This window comes from Ailuropoda melanoleuca, chromosome 10 (genome assembly GCF_002007445.2).
Source record: "Ailuropoda melanoleuca isolate Jingjing chromosome 10, ASM200744v2, whole genome shotgun sequence".
Lineage (NCBI taxonomy): Eukaryota > Metazoa > Chordata > Mammalia > Carnivora > Ursidae > Ailuropoda > Ailuropoda melanoleuca.
In genome coordinates, this window is record NC_048227.1 from 29,963,086 (window position 1) to 29,980,495 (window position 17,410).

The 17,410-nt window shown below is 50.7% G+C and overlaps 1 protein-coding gene across 10 annotated transcripts in view; it reads right to left on the reverse strand.

Moving 5' to 3' along the window:
- CLEC16A (C-type lectin domain containing 16A) overlaps positions 1-17,410 on the reverse strand; it is a 200,762-nt gene that overhangs the window by 149,270 nt on the left and 34,082 nt on the right. For 8 of the 10 annotated variants that reach the window (XR_002143384.2, XR_002143385.2, XM_034670367.1 and 5 more), the window contains one exon: positions 2,323-2,554. Coding sequence is in view for 8 of the 10 variants with exons in the window: in XM_034670367.1 (XP_034526258.1) it covers positions 2,323-2,554 (232 nt within the window). In the remaining 2 variants the exon portion in view is untranslated. The remainder of the gene's footprint in view (positions 1-2,322; positions 2,555-17,410) is intronic. The other 2 variants (XM_011229177.3, XM_019803169.2) reach the window with 1 other exon arrangement.

Below are 17,410 nucleotides of genomic sequence, written 5' to 3' on the forward strand. Positions count from 1 at the left end.
CACTCAAGGCTCACAATAAACCTAGACATGACCGCAAAGCCAGTATCCCGTCTCTTAGCATCTCCCACATTGACACCGTGGCCTGACACCCTTCCAAGTCCTGGGAGCTACCAGCTGCACCGGTTCACCCAAACACAGTCTGAGGAGAGAACACCCAGCAGCTGCATCTTAAACCTGAGAATAACCAAGAGATCAAGACATCATTCACCTAAAAGCTGCCGCTGCCCAGTTAGCTGTCTCTCTGCTGGACAGCCCGGTGAGGGCTGTATTTATTTATGTTGAGCTGGGTGGGAAGATGACAGGTCCATAATATTCTGGAATGACTAATGTGTGTTCGAGAAAATAGGAAGGCACCAAAATGTCAAGGGGGGGAGGGGTTGCTGAGAGTCATGTTCGACTAAGCTCTAACATCAGCATCAACTGTTCAAGCAAACCTCTGGGGGAGATCCTGGGGCCCTGTCTGGTACAACCTGGCCGAGAAAGCACTCGGAGCACAGGTTTTTGGAGGCTGGTGAACGTTTCTCCTCTTGCCCCCGGCACAGGACAGGCAGGCTCGGCATCTCGGGAGTCATCACCCAAATCCCAACCGTGAGCTGGAACAGCAGCCCGGCCGAACCACAGAAGCCCCGCATACCAGGACCGGGCCACCAGGCTGACTCACTTGACTGTGCGTTTGCGGCCAAGCCTGCCCTGTCCACACCAGGGTTAGTCATGGCTAGGCCTGGCTAGAGAGCAGCCCTTAAAAGGATTGGAATGAAAGAGGTAGCATCTTTCCAAACAAAATCGTCAAGAACACAGAGTACAAAATGGGGTGAAATCCTCCTTTCCTCCAGTATGGCCACAGGACAACTAAACCCCAGGGTTTGTGCAGTTTTCTCCCGAGTTTAAAAAAAAAAAAGAGAGAGAAAGAAAAAAGATGCAAATAAGCCAACTAAGATGGCTTGCTTACCTTGCGCTTGCCCCTCACCTCCCCACCAAAGTCATACTTGTTGGCATCCGTGTCCTGAGCCAAACAGAATTCCGATGCCAAAATGCTTCCTGTGCACTTTAAACAGAAATAAAAGCATGCTGGGGATATCAGCCTTAAAAAGAGGGCCGGGTGGCACCAGAGATATGCTTTGGTTATACTTATCGAAATGGGATCGTGGCACTCCCTGAGAACTGACAGGAAAATCAGAATGGGGCCAGCAGGGTGGGGACAGGGGACAGGTTTTGGCTCCATAATCGTAGCAAACTCCCCAAAACAAATGAGTTCCCAGTCACTGATTTACAGCTACTCCATTTTCCAGCTTCAGACCCCCCCCCCCCGACTAGGGACTCACACAGACCAGATTGATGGGCCAATGACAGCTGCTGGCTTTGGAGCAGCCACGACCAGCAACGGGGCCCAGGAGGACAGCCCACAGTGGGAGGTGAGGACAGCCCATGTCCGTCCCACGAGGCACGGTGGGAGCTCACGTCCAGCAAGCAGAGCCCACATCCCACTTCTACCCTGTCCCCTGTCCCATCCCAATGCCCGGGGCTGTGGCCAGACACCCCATCTGTGTGGCTGTGCACCCAGCCCCTGACACAAGAGCCTGCAAAGCTGAAGCCTGCCTCATTCCATAGCAGACACTGCTCTCCAGATCGAGAAAGTGTGAGCATCTAAGCCAGAGGAAGGTGGAAATTAAACCAGAATCATCCCCAACACGAACCAAAAAGAGGACTGAATGATTCTGCTTTTTGAGCACCTGTGCACCAAACCCCGGTGTACCTCACTCTCAACAGACAGGACTTTGGGCAAATCTTAATTTAAGAATCTAGGGGATGAGATTTGATTATTTGATTCCAAAAAAACATAATCGTATTAAAGGCATGTAATCTCATTAAACATGGGTTTTCTCCCTGCAGTGCCCTGGAAACAATGACTCATGTCAAAAATCAGAACCGCAGGTGACAAGGAATAACCACCTGCAATAAACATGATGAGAGCAGTACGAGCAGCAAATGCTTAGGACACTGCTCCGAGCGAGGCACGCGTATTCACTCACTCAATTCTCAGGATAACAAAGTAAATACTCTCTGGTAGCCTCTTTTTACTGATGGGGAAACTAAGGCACGGGGCTCTGAGTAAAGAACCCTGCTCCGGGTCACCCGTGCGATGAGGGCAGGCCTTGCAGTGGACCTGCCCACAGCTGCCTGGGAAGGGCTGGGCCCACAGAATGAAGTACACCGGCGTCGGGAATGGACAGAAGCGTCCATGGACACACAACAGGGACCAGACACAAGGGATAGCCTGGCTCGCGGCACAGGCGGCAGGGTGGCGTTTGCGGGCGCACTCACCTTCACTCTCCCCACTCGTCCTGATGCCTTTTGAACCACCCTCAGTACCTTTAGTCTTCTCAGCGTCTTCCTGGGCATCCTCGGCGGGCCCCTTCTCCTCCTCGTCTTCCTCCCCAACGTTTTTGTAGTTGGGTCTCTTCTGCACCCGCCTCTTGCCCTTGTGCTTGTTCATCTCAAGGGAGCGCTCTAGCGTCTCGGTGGGCTTAATGAAGCACCGAATGCTGGGCTTGGCCTAGGGAAGTCAACACAGGGATTGGAACCTTGGAATCTCGCCGGACGCTATTGTCAAGCTGCCTGAGAGTTGCTGCCCCAAGAAATCCTATTTCCAAAACAGAAAAAGGCTACCTCCTACTTTGTCATCAGGACTACGATTAACACCACCATTGTTAAGTCATCAAAACAAGCCCTGCGCCCGAAGTCAGAAACTCTGTACTTTACCAACACCAGCCACGTGCTTCCCAAAAGCCATTGCTTGTTTGGAAACACACTTCTGGTTAACACATTCACGGTACTTTGCATGTGCCAGATGCTGTTCTAAGGGCTCTGACTGTATTATCTCACTTGAACTTGACAACGACCCCGAGGTCATCCTATTGTTTTCCTCCCTTTTACAGATGATAAAACTGAGGCTCAGAGGTGGTAAAGGACCCACCGAAGGCTCCAAGAGCCAGGAGGCAGCAGAGCAGGGATTCAAACCCACACACTATCCGCCCAGTTTAGGTCTTAAGTACAGCATGCTGGTGTTACTTCCTTTTTTAAAGATTTTATTTATTTGAGAAAGAGAGAGAGAGAGTGAGCGAGCACACAAGCAGGGTGGACGGGCAGAGGGAGAGGGAGAAGCAGACTCCCCGCTGAGAAGGGAGCCCAAAGGGGGGCTCAATCCGAGGACCCCAAGATCATGACCTGAGCCAAAGATGGCCGCTTAACCAACTGAGCCACCCAGGCACCCCTAACTTCTAACTTAAATAAATTTATTTTAAAAGAAACTGTATACCGCTTCAGGGCAGGGAACACCAGTGTATCTTGCTGTTGTAAAAATAAGTAACAGAAAAGAAAAAGGTATACTGCGTATAGCCAAATGCTGGCTCTTTAGAAAGGGGGCTTGGCAAGTGCCAGCAGGGAATCAAAGCTCCTCCCCGAAGGAGGCTGGCCCCAAAGTAAGAAGTTCTTCCCTGAGAAAGCAGGAGGCTTTCTAAGAGAAATCAAAGACGCCTGTGTGCTGCCAGTGGCTCATGCCCCATCCTGTGGGAAACAGAGTTGTATCTCAGTCCAGGCAACAAACATGAGATAGACGGATTGCCACTCCCATTTTACAGATAAGAAAACAGAGGCTCCGAAGGACAAAGTGACATGCCTGCTATCACACAGCTCCTGAGCCAAGAGTCAGACTTGGAACTGAAGTCTGCCCAATCCTCAAGCCCACGTTCCTTCTGAAATATGGGCGCTCCATCAGGAGCTCAAACTCAGGTCCCCACTCAGCACCCTTTAAAAAGTATTTACATGCAAATGGACCAGGTCTAGAAGGGGGGGGGGAAGAAAAGAAAGAAAGAAAACTGGTTTGTTTGGGGCAGGATTTTGACTGAAGTATTTTTCCCTTTTCAGGATCTGGATGATGTCCAGACATCATTTTGTCATTAAAAAAGCAAGTTTTAAAGAAAACGTTTCCATTATCTTGATACGGTTTATCCATCTTCTGAATTGACCCCCAACCAACCACCAACTGTACTCTGGGGGCCACCGTATCTTGCCAATAAGTGGAATGTGCTCAAGGAGCACAGATTAATTTCAATAACACTCAAAACAAAACCTAACTGGAAGTTAAATTAGCATACAAATCCAAACATTAATTTTTATTTATTCACTTTGGATTATTCATCCACAAAAATGACAGATACGTTGAGATAGGATTCTACTGCTGAGGAAACGCAGAGAGCACATTACAGACGCCAAGAGCCGGGAGCCCAGAGATGGGAGCCCCCGAGTGTGCAGCACTTGACAGACAGCATCCATCAGAGCCCACCCAGGATGCGGTGTGATCGAACGCCACCCTGGACAGCCCCCTCATCTTCTGCTGAAGGACTCGAACCCACAAAATGAGGGTCCCAAGATAAAGTCACTGCTTCCTCTGATCACCACTTAACTCCCAGTGAATCTTAGAGTATGCCATACGCAATCAAAGCTTTCTGAAACAGAAAACCGAGACTAAATGCAGAGCAAAACATCACCCAGTTAGCAGGTCTAAGCAAAAGTTCACGTGGATGCACGTAGAAGCCTCTCCCCGAGCTCTGTATGAACCCGGATGTACAGAAGTGGCAGGACAAAGGGAAGCAGAACAGTGTGTGAGGCCCAGGGCTGCTCAGAGCAGTGTGATCTCCAGCGGAACCCTGCCATGAGCGGTGGGGCCTCTCTGAGCATCAAGAGTGCTTGTCTAAAACACAGGGCAGATAATTCCGGCCTTCTAGAACTAAACATAATCACGGATATAAAAGTTCTTTCAGTAAGCATCCAACATAGGAGAGTCAACTTCCTCTCCCTGCCTGCTTAAAAAAAAAAAAAAAAAAAAAAAAAGATAAGTGTCAACTGTGAAAATAAATTTAAAAACTTTCCAAAGGGATCTGCTTTTCTCGACGGTCAGGTGTTAGGAGGACATGTTTACTAGGGAAATTTCAAACCTTTAAAATGCAACCTACCCAGTGAACAGCTGGAAATAACCTAAATGTCCATCAAGAGGGGAGTGGTTAGGTAATTACGGTCTGTGCATAGAATGGGAATCCACATATATGTTACAGAGACCCAGGTCTTTTGGTACCTACATGCGCAGATACAACCGGTACCAGGGTGGAAAAGCAAGAGCGGGGAAGCTCAGTGGGGGCCCCTGCAGGTAAAGCTTTTCAAAGGCTACACATGATGCTGTGAACAGCTTTTCCCGGAAAGCGGCCTGTGAATATCACAGGATTTCATCTCTGCGGGATAGAGAAGGCAGGTGGTCCTGTGTGTGCACACCCACACAGGCACACTTGAATTTTTTCATTTCTAGACCTTTCCATTTGGTTTGAAATGTCTCATCCTGTATGCATGTTAACTTTTTAAAAAAAAATTCCTCAGGGATCATCTGGACATTAGAATTTTGGAGTTCATTTTTCCTTTTATATTCAAAAGCCTGACTGTATTTTTCTTAATACTAATAGCATCAAAACCCCGCAGTTACCATGGAGAAGCTGACAGGTCTTGGCTGGGAAATGAGAACAGAGATTCATGATTGTCCCTGCTGCTCCCGTCAAGAGCCTCCCGGCTGCTGGCCTCCCAGGAATCTCCATGTGATAGTCGACAATCTCAGATGGTCCAAATGGAAAGCCCCCAGGAGAAGGGCCCATCCACCTTACCCCCTGCCCCTGCTATGCTCTCAACACACATCCAGGAGCCTGGAGCAGGGCAGGGCCTCAGTGGGCTGCTGCCAAGTGAATGCATGGCTGCGTGTGCCCATACTGTACCCAAAGTGAGAGAGAGAACCACAAAGCAGAAAAGTGAGGGACGGAAGAAAATGGGAGCCCAATAGCCTCGGGAGGCTAACTTTAGCACAGGGCAAGAACAAGGGCCATGAAACTAACCAAAAGAAGGGGAACAGCTCACTTCAGAGTCAAAAATCAGGAGGCTTTGGGTTTATCTTCTCATAAAGCGAGCCACAAAAGCATTCTGCAAATCAGGTCTATAGTTCCCGAATGCCACAAGCTTAGGTTTCACCCAGGGCTCATCTCCCAGGGACCTGGAGCCTGAGCTGCAAGAGGAACGTGAAGATATGGGGCACAGATTCAGCCAGTTACCCAACCAGGGGATGTAGCGGGAGAGCCCTGGGCTCTAGGGCTGGGCATTTAGCCTGGCTCCTGGGGTCAGAGCCAGTAGAAGGCCAGCAATGTGATTGCAGGGGTCACCCAAGGGCCGAACTGCTCCCTAAAGTATCTGCTTCTGCCTGCTAGTTAACAATACCTTACTCTAGTCTCTACCCCTCTACCCTAAGGCTTCCATCCTTGTTTAAAAGTTAAATACTCCAGAAGGTGACTCGCCAGGGGTCAGCAGTAACTAAGGTCTTTCAGGGCTATGGGATTTGAAAGCCGGCTCTGCACAGATAGCAACAGGTGTCTGGAGCAAGGGGTCAGGAAGAAGGACATAAACACCTAAGGCCCAAGCACTGGATGCACGAGAAGCAGCAGCACCGCTAATGCCCCAGATGTCAAACAGAATACCCTCTGTTAGGTCTGGGGGCGCACCCCCCTCCAGAAAGGCCACATACAGATAGCACATGGAAAAGCAAGCTGCAATCGGCAACCCACCCCGGTTTCCGTTTACAATTTAAAAAAATTATCGGGGCGCCTGGGTGGCTCCATCGTTAAGCGTCTGCCTTTGGCTCAGGTCATGATCCCAGGGTCTGGGATCGAGCCCCACATCGGGCTCCCTGCTCAGCGGGACGCCTGCTTCTCCCTCTCCTCCTGCTTGTGTTCCCTCTCTCGCTGTCTCTCTCTCTCTCTCTGTCAAATAAATAAATAAATAAAATCTTTAAAAATAAATAAAATAAATAAATAAATAAATAAATAAATAAATAAATAAATAAAAACAAATCATCAATAAAAACATATCCATCTGTATCGTGTTGTCCTGTGTGGAGAGATCTGTGTGTGACAGTGCACACAGCAAGGTCTGGAAGGCTACACATGCTCCAAATAGCGGTCCCTTCTAGAGAAGACAGTGAGGTTGGGGGAACTTTCACTTTCTCTTCTACTTGTTTCTACGTCATCGAGTCCTTGTACCCCAAGAAAGTATTACCAATACCACTTAAATGTGAAGAGTACCTTTAAAGCAAGCACCTAATGCCACTGAACTATATACTTAAAAATAGGTAATCCATTATTTTTTTATGTATTTCACCACAATTTTTTAAAAAGGCACCTTTAGAAAGGGCGTGGGGTTAGAGACTGAGGACGAGCTACCAGCAACGTCTCTGTCTTGCCCTAAGTTACACACAAACATAATAGTAAGCACAAAGCCACTGACACCCCTAAGATCACTGCACTTGATTTACGTCATCCCTGTAGGTAAAAAACATTTACCTACAGAGTGTTCAATGAAATCGGAGTGTCCCAGTGCCCTAAATACAAGCTAGAAACAACCGAGACAAGTGTGAAGACTGGACTCACAGCAGTCACCAGGGGCCTGACCTCACTCACTGCACCAGACTGAACACCAGGAGCAGGAAGCGGTCCGCCGTGTGCCCACGTGGACACCGGGGGCACGGAGGAAGGAGTGAGGAACTATGCCAGGCAGGGGAGGCGGAAGCGCAGGAGGGCTTCACCGAGAAGGAAATGACTGGTCCAAGTCTTGAATGGTAGCGGGAGTTCGCCAGAACACTTGGGAAGAGAGGAGAATGGTAGGAAGGCCAGCTCAGAGCTCTGGCCATTCACCCTTTATTTCTGTCAAGGCCAGGGTCACTGGAGCTGGTGTGCCTGGTGACTACAGCGGTGCTCCGGGACACAATGTGCTTGGCCAGCCCCCCAGGGAGCGGCAGGCACACAAGAAGTCAGGGGGTGGTGCTGGGCCAGCTGGACGGCCCCTCCAGTCACCGGCTCCTGATGGGAGTTCACGGTGCTCATGGCCTGGGGACAGTTGTCAGGGTACTCCTGCCTCTGTACCTGGTAGATCCAACCTGCTGAGTGTGTTTCTTTGTACCTACTCAGTGGTTCAGTGGGGAAGGGAGAAGGGAGTGGCCAGGAAAAGCAGTGTAGGGACAGCAGGCAGGCCGCTCCGGGAAGAAGCAGCTGGTGGCCAGAGGGGGCGGATACGGGCTAGGACAGGTGATGTGGCCCCCGTGTCTGGCTCTGTAGGAGCTATCGCCAGGATCTAGGAAAGCTCACCTTTCAGGCTCCACCAGGCCTAACCTGCTCACCTTCTGAGGAAGCAACTAGAACCCTTTTGTTCAAACAGCTCTGGTAAGGCATTTGAGAACTAGGAGCAAGGTCTTCCCCCTAAGAAAGGAGGCCGGCCACACTAACAGAAACATGCCCAATGTATGGGCAGACCCGAGACCAACCTCACTCTCACAGGTCCGGGGCCCCTGACCAAATGAGCCTCAGTCTCCCCATGAGTAAAAGAGAGACAGCAGCAGCTCCGCCGCACACTGACACAGAGCTAAAATGAGATCCTGAATGCAAACACGCCTGGCACGATACCTGCCACAGAGAGGCGCTCTAGAAATACTTTGTCACCTTCGAGCCCTGGCAGAGGGATCACTGGGGTAGAAGAGATGCCAGGGGAGAGGCTAACTTCTAAAAACCAATCACATTCTGTTTTAAATCTGGCTCCCTAGCTCCTACAAACTGTCTGCTCACTGGCTTTCTGGTTTGTTAGTGGGCTATACTCAGCATCCCCAAAGCGCTCCTGGGCCCCTGGCCAGCCTCCCCAGCCTCCAGCCTCGGGGCCGGGACTGGCAGAGTGTGCAGCACAAAGGCCGGGTGGGATCCGCAGGGATGCTGGAGCAGCCAGCGCCCAGACTCAGTGTCCCACCGCTCACCAACTTCTCCCAGGGCCTCAGTTCCCACAGGCACCGAACAGGCCTCATAGCAGCATTTCCCCCACAGGGCTGCTGTGAGGTGCCCAAAGGTAGCACACCTCCTTATTACATGTTTCCGGGTACTAACGACCATCACTAATGCCCAGTGGGCAAAAGAAATGTGCCCAGTGCTGTTGTGAGCACTCTACATGCACTGACTCGCTTTACCCTCCAACAGCCGACTAGGGGAGGGTGGGAGCTGCAGAGGGCAAAGTTCTGGCCCAAGGTCACCCGCTCAGCAGAGCCAGCGCCAGAGACAGGATTTGGATCCAGGGAGTCTGGCTTCAGTGCCCACAGCCCTGACAACTCTGCAGCACTTCTCCAGCACTCACCCCCTTCAATGAGCACTTGGCAAGCCTGACAATGTGGGGCCAGCCTCCGGCAGGGCCGATGTAAGGGCTCAGCCAGGCCCCAGTCAGGCTAATCAGAGCAGCAGGTGGACCCATGCTGCAAAAGCTCAGGGACGGCTGACATACCACTCACCAGGAAGCCTCCTGACCTGACCATCGTGACAGCCACCCACAATGTGTCATGATTCCCCACTTGGTCTCGTATACACAAGGCTCCAAATGTCATAGGGGGTTGCGGTGACCCAGGCCTGTACCAACCATAACCAACAGCCCATGGCTTTGCAACCGGCTGTGAAGGGAAGCTCGGCTGATAACTGCTGCAGAGTGAGCCTCTTCTCATTCCAGAAGGTGGGGATCAGCAAGCAAACATCAGAGAGCATAAAGGCCAGACTGATCCCCGGGTGCACGCACCCCATTCCGAACCCTGCGTAACACAAGGCTGCTGAACTGAGGCCAACGCATGGTCAGAACGCACAGCTGCAACCACATCAGAGAGGCAACTGGACAATGCTGCCAAATGTTAAGGGGGAAAATAGAACCCATCGGGAGAAGCGTGAAGGAGGTAACAGGCCACTTCCGTTAACAAGAGGAGGGTGGCATTCTTCTCCGTGAACTGGCCAATTATCAGGGAGTGTTACAGCTGCAGAGGCAAAAACCAAAGAGATGCCCATCAATCTGGCACCAGAATGATCCCAGAGCTCCAAGGACTCGCACTGCACACACACCAGGCACCATGACCATGTGAGAAGCAAGACAGTTCTGGGGCTGCCCAGAAACCAAGGTCTGGGTGCTCCCAGGCCTGCAAGAGACCAGCCTCATCTCATCCCCAGTCCATCGTTTCTTTCCCCCTCAACACCTAGTGCTGCCTGGTCTGTCCTCCAGTGCTGTGCCTGGCATGCAAGCTAATGAGTGCTGGGGGAGAAATTAATTGCAAGATACTTAGGATGGAAGAGGTGTGTTCAAGGCTTATGCCAAACTAAATACCTCTTTCAGTAAACGACAACACACCAAACACTTGCGGCATATTTCCTCAGGACAGTGTTTTACTCTTATTCTCTAGAAAGAACTAACTGTGGGATATTGGGAACTCCCAGTTACCCCAAACATCTGGCCCAAAAGCCCACATGTCATACTAAACTGGGAGTGACTATCGCTGCAGACGGTGACAGAGGGCATGAAACAGAAGCAGCATGGGGGTCTGGGGCTGGACACCTGCCATCCTCAGGCACTGGGGGAGGACGGGATGATCACCTGAGGTCTGGGGGTGGAGTCCAGCTCATGAACAGAATGTGATAAAAATACCACCACACTCTAGGTTATCAGAAACCTAAAAGAAGACGTCAGAGGAGATGAACAAGATGAGAAACACCCCCGTCTCCCACTGGCCCAGTATTTCTTGCGTAGTGGCCCCTATTCTGATCCTAGCCAGCCAGCTCATGCCCACAAAGGTGTCTGATTCACCATTTTCCACGCCTTGCCCATCACAACCCATCCTCCGCCCCCACAACCCCCAACTCAGCTCTTCATCCTTCAGTCCTCCAACCCAACAAGGCCACCTCCTCCGGGAGGCCTTCACTCACCTTCCTCTCCCAAAGCTGGTTTCTATTTCTTCCCAGATCTAAATCTTCAATCTGTGTTGACATGCTTATTTACTGTCTGTTTCCCCCTACCAGAACATCAGGAGAGGGACCTCATCTGTCTCATTTGTCCTGTATCCCAAGGCCAGCACAGTGCCTGCCTGGCACGTGTGGGTGCTCCAGAAACACATGTGGGAGGGGGAAGTGGGGTGAGCAAGCCATCCAGCCTGGCATGCAGGAAGTGCTGAACAGAGGGGCAGTGCTTTTATGGGGGAATGACCCATCGTGGTAGTGGGACCAGGGCAATACCGTGTGAGCCAATAAAGCCCTGTAGCGTTCTCTTCCCTTCTCTCTGTTCATGAAGCTGGAGGTTTCCAGCAGGGTCCTCTGGGGTAAGGTTATGGGCATCACAGCAAGTGGTCAGCAGGCAGTCAATCTGTCTCCCGGGATTCGAGTTATGTCCACCTGCTTCGTCTGTAGTCTTCAGTTGGGCAGTGAGCTGATTCACACCACTCCTTGGCTCACAGTCATTAAACCGCTGGAGCATCGGAGAGGGAAGTGAACGGAGTGGCCCTTTTCTCACCCCTGTGCGGCCCCCCAGCCTCCCATCAGACAAAGCACCCTGAGCAAAACCAAGTTTTCCGGTAGGAAGACTCCAACACGGACCAAGACTGGATCTCCTTGGCTCGTTACAGACAAGGTGCTCAATTCCCTTGTTATTTCAAGACAACTGATGTTTATTGCAGGAGCCATTCTAAACCCTGGGGACACAAAGGTTACGATGCTTCCATTTCTCCTCATCTGAACTCTGGAGTCTCCCAATGGCTCCCAAGGCACCACATGCCTCAGAGGCTTGTTCCTCACTGACCTCACCCTACTATACTCTGCCTTGCCATGCTGCACCCTGCTGTTCCTGACACACCAGGCACACTCCTGCCTCAGGGCCTTTGCACTGACTGCTCTTTCTGGCCAAAGTGCTTTTCCTGCAAAAATCTTCATGATTCACTCCCTCACTTCCTTCACATCTATGTTCAACTGTCATCTTCCCAATGAGCCCTACCCTAGCCACTCTATGGAGAACTGCACCCCGCTCAAGCCTCTTAGAGCTGCCCCCCTCCCTTCTCTGCTTTACTACTATCGCTTTTCTAAAGACTTCTCACGTTCTAACATGCTACAATGTTTACTAATAGTTTCATTGTTCCTCTCTCTTCCCATTATGACAGAAGTTCAGAGGTCTGGGGTCTTTGTTTTGTTCCCTACTGCACCAGCGTGCCTAGAACAGTGTGTGGTACCTGTCCAATAATCATTTGTCAAATAGATAAATAAGTAATTCTGACCAGGCTTCAAGAAACTCAGAGTCTCGTTAAAAAACTCAAATGCCGGGGCGCCTGGGTGGCACAGTCATTAAGCATCTGCCTTCGGCTCAGGGCATGATCCCAGCATTCTGGGATCAAGCCCCACATCAGGCTCTTCCACTGGGAGCCTGCTTCTTCCTCTCCCACTCCCCCTGCTTGTGTTCCCTCTCTCGCTGGCTGTCTCTGTCAAATAAATAAATAAAATCTTTAAAAGAAAGAAAAAAAAGAAAAAGAAAAAACTCAAATGCCCACAGAGGCCAGGCGGCTGATAAAAACTAACCAAGTCCCAGGACAGAGACACCAGAAGTACTGGGTGCCTCATTTTTCCATCCCTACCCCTGATTTTCCGAATTTTCACAGAAACCTGGAAGAATTCACAAATGGCTCTATGCAGGCTAGGGAGGGTCCCCATTCAACATTGGGGAGGGGGAGGATGATAATACCACACACCAGGGGGCAAGCAGTCCCCAGCCTTGGGGCCACCCCAGCACACTCTGTGTCATGCTGCCCGGCAATTGCAGAAAAGACATCTAGGGTCCAAGCCACGGAATCTTCTCCACCCCACCTCACCCCCACTTTACCCACTCTGCTTTTCCCTGCTGGCTCCTCCTATATATGGCCATTCCAAGAACCCCTGGCCCTTCTCGGGCTCACTGGACCAGAGGCAGCCTTCCTGGTCCCCAGGTGTGGTCAGCCACAGCGCTGGCTAAAGGCTATCCCCCCGTGAGCCTCCACACTATGGGACTTCCGTCAATTGTCCAGCCCCACCTGCACAGGAGAAAGAAAGAGGTGACTGTTTCTAAGAGGTCTCCCTTTCACAACAGCACCCTACTCGGTAAATGGAAGGTGCTACACTCTGGATTCTCTTTGATTCTGTCACATCCTCTTACACATGAATCAGCACCACCACGCTCACTACTTCTGCGGGCACCGGTGGTGACAGGGACCTAGCATTCCATTCAGGGATTAGGGGACAGACCACAGTGGCCCCACAAGAAAGGAAGAATACACAATGAGTTTGAATTCTTTTGTGGGAATGTTTGTATCTGTGCCAATTAAGGCCCTTGATTTATAGTGGTCTGTCTTTCCCTTCGGTGTGCACCATCGGCCGTCTCCCAGAAGCCTCTTACCACTTTCAGGAAGAACAATGTGTGCGCTTCAGAAGCAGCATTGATTAGCCAGGGATCATGAGTAAGGTCAGGGTCACTGAAAGATTCAGGGGAACTCTAATTCGGGCTGCAAACGGAGTTACTCTGTGTGATGCATTCAATATGCAGAAGGCCCGGCTGACGTCTGATTCAAGCCTGGTTTGCAAAGACAGCCCTGCAACAGTGATCAGGGGACCCAAGCCAACGACCAGTGCTCTGCTTCTGCAAACATGGAAGCCGGAGGAGTCAGACTGCTAGTTTCTCAGCTGCTGGCTCCATATGCCACGACCCAATGAGTGCTCTGCTAGCAGCTGACCCAGCTCCCAGGAAGACAGATGTCATGCAGAGAACTGGCAGCTAACATTTTAGCTGTGCACTCCCGCACTCTCTGGGATCCCCAGAGAATCACCTGGAGACCACTGCAGCTGGCTGAACTGGTGCCTATAGAGGGGTGGTCGACATCCTCATTTTGGGACAAACAAGCCTATTCTGCCCCAGGATTCTCAGTCCCCATTCTGAATTCACAACCATTCAACCACAGGAACACATATAAGCTGGTTAAGCATTTGCACTTTCCAGAGATCGAATCTGGGGCTGGCTGAGTTGCAGGACCAGGAATGCAGAACTCAGCCCACTGCCACCAAACAGCAACACTTAACTGTTAGTGCTATCGTTGTCATCGTTGTTGCTAACACCCGGCCCTCGGTGTCTTTGTGTCTGGTCATAAGGCACCTTCCTAAGGGGTGTTCTAAGTGTGCCCCTACCTTAATCATCCCCAGAAAGGAGGTCCCAAGTAGGGGACTCGGGGTTGTTGCGTGGCTTCAGAAACTAAGATCGTTGTACTGATAACATCTAGTATTTAGGTCCTGATGTGCACTAAGCTTTAGCAGAAGCACTCTACCCTGCATTTAATCCTCTATGCAGGCCCATGTCCTTTATTCTAAGCGGAGAAGGGAGGAAACGGAGAGCTGGGGAGGTAGACTAACTTGCCCTGGGGCATACCTAGTGAGACCAGGAACCAGGACTTGGGGGGCCTGGGCAGCCACAGAGTCCACCCCGCTAGACTGTCCCTCAAGGCAGGAAGCAGAAGCGTACGGAGAGCAACCGCTCTAGCACCCTCCCGAAAGCCTTCCGCGGGGCAAAGCCAAGACGGCATGTGAGGGTTAGGCCCTGAAGCTATTTCTGCTTTCAGAGTCATTAAGAACATCATGAGAGCCCTCGTGACCCGACCCCCAGTTCACCCATCGAGTTGCTCGTTCCTGCAGTGAGCACCCCTGAGCATCTCCGGCAAGCTCATGATGGCACAGGTGATGCCAGCATCTCCAAGACACAGCCCCCTCCGCTTGCCAGGCCTGGGAAGCCCAGCGAGGCCAGGGGTCCTGTCTTCCCTGAGCACCACGGCATCTCTGCTTCAGACACGGACCGAATGAGTGGAAAACGGAGGAAACTATTCCACAGAAGTGGAGGACAAAAACAGGCCCTTAAAAAAAAAAAAAAAAAAGAAAGAAAGCACCTGTAGGTAACGATGCATATCCCATAATCTCATCTATATGTTCATGTTGCAAAAATAACGAGGCGTTAGCAGTTTCAGGATTAGTGTTCTCTTTTTCTATTTCCCTCAACAAGAAACAGGATCTGCTCTGCATCAGAATTATAACAAGAACTGGCCCTTAGCAGGAACCATATGATTTTAATGCACAGATGAATTTCAATTAGACATTTACCTAACCATGTTGATGTGTTTTGAATTTAACCCTAAATTACAGACTTTTCAAATAACTCTGCTCTTCCCTCTGCTTCTCTCTCTTCAATTTTGGTTTGGTTTTGTGAAAGGTCTGCTGGTAAAAATGAAGCAATACCAGTAACTTATCTACAAATTACGGGAAGGAGAAAGTAGGTTAAAAAAGATCAAGAAACTTAAAACAAGCATGATCAAACCACATCCGAGTTAGGCAGGAAACAATAGGAGACCGTTCTTGCTCAGAGGGAAGGAAGGTGAATCTTACCAGGACTATTGTAAACCAAGTCATAAATGGGGTTCACCTCCACTCTGCCCAAGTTTCAAGTGCAGTCATCCGAACACAACAAAGTTCGATTCTGCACCCAGGGAAAGGCGATACCCGGAAGCAGAAAGCAGACACTTTCACTTGGGCCGGCAATTCCTTCCACGCTCAAAACAATCTCATTTTCAGATCAGGTGCCCACCACAACGAGCAGTTGTGTGTCTATCATAACGGAGGCAGGAACTTCATCCCAAAAGGAGGCCGGCAGGAGAAAGAACAGAAAGAACAGATCTCCTAATGCTCCCTCTCATTAGAGGGTTCGACCAAAGTGGATATCCCAAGCTGAGTGGTCGCCAGGAACCTTGTGCAATTTGCTTTTGCTCACATTGCAAACCCCAAGCATTGAGGCTAGTATCCCACTGTGATACTGTACTAGAGTTTTGCAAGATGTGACCACTGGGGGATGACAAGGGCAAGGGTATGATTATTTCTCACAGCTGCATGCCTATCGGTCGCAATGAAAAAACCTGCAAACCCCAGCACCCCAAAGATCTCTGCGTTCATCTCTTGGAACACCAAGTCAAACTGTGGCACTGAATGTCTTACGGGAAGACATTCTGGGACAAAGCCCAAGCAGCGACCAAAGAAAGTCCGGAGGGACTCAGTACATCCCAGCTTGCTATTAACGTAAACACCATACGGGTCTACAGCAGGCTGCGTGGGGAGCGGGCACATCCGATGGCAAAAGCATGCCTCGTCTGATGGCCGGGGCCACCTCGGACAAGCTTACTGCGGAAACACGTGTATAATGAGGACCAGACCTGCTAACTCTTCAACGCAATCCCAAGATCTGGATTTTCCTGTGAAACTTCCTAAATGTTAAAGTTGGTCATTCATAAAATTTTCTTTCAAATACTGCAAAGACCAAACCAAACAGCTCTGAGGGCTGGACTGGACCCCTCGGGTCCTGATGGACACTTTGGACGTATTTCCCTCCCATCCTCACCAACGCCCTCTGGAGTAGGACCTGCTCTCCCTGTTTTCTAAATGGGGTGAAACAACACGTCCAAGGGGAGCCGCTGGCTGGCAGGCCCTCAGCAGCCCTGACCGGGAGGCCCCATGGGTTCTACGCAGTCAGCACGCCACCGCTCGCATTTGGTCAGCAAGACGGAGTTCAAGAGAGTTGCAGAGAAATACCTCCAGCTCCATAAACACCAAGTCCGCCCCACGTTTTCTCATCTATGGTACCCTGGCACAGGCCCCGAGGGGAGTCCTCTCCGGTTCAATACCCATCACCCCTGTCGCCTCTAGGTTACGTCCTCTTGCCAAGAGCTGCTCCTTCCCTTTAGAGCACTTGTAAGACTTACGACAGTACATTTGTCTGTCTATTTGATCAACAGCTGTCTCTCCTACCGGACTATAAAGCTGCAACAAGACAAATCCTCTTTAGGATTTTGTATATTCGCAGAGCTAACACGGTGCCTGATCCAAAGAAAGGGCTTAATAAACACTTGTTGAATGAATCGAAGAAGGGATAGGCCAGACAGGGGCCATGAAAGGGCCCCTTTCAACTCAGCTGAACTAATGCCACCACCAACAAGGACAGAAAGTTTCTGGGAACCTTTTCAGAAGCTCTATGACTCCCTTAAACAGCAAAATGGCCCGGGCAAGCCGCCGTACACCAGAAAAACCAGCAGGGCAGGGACTCCCGATGCTGCACTCCGGGCGGTCCTAGCCTTTCATATTATAGGATCATTCTCCACCCACCTGCTAGCTCAGGTATGGCAACAGAGTCGACTCCCCAAGGGCAAACCTAGCCCTTTTACCTTTGTGCCTACCGCCTGAGAAACCGGTTGCAGACACAGAGCGCTCACGAAACAGCCTTTGTGTGAAACACTGTGCTCATCTCAGCCCAAGCTGCAACAGATACGAGGAGACAAGATGCCTGCCAGAGCTGCTGAAAGCTGCTTCAAGGAGAGGGAACTAGGAGCAAGGGCCTTCCAGGGTGCAGGTACTGTAAAGGCACAGGGACAGAGGCAGAAACACAGGGCACACTG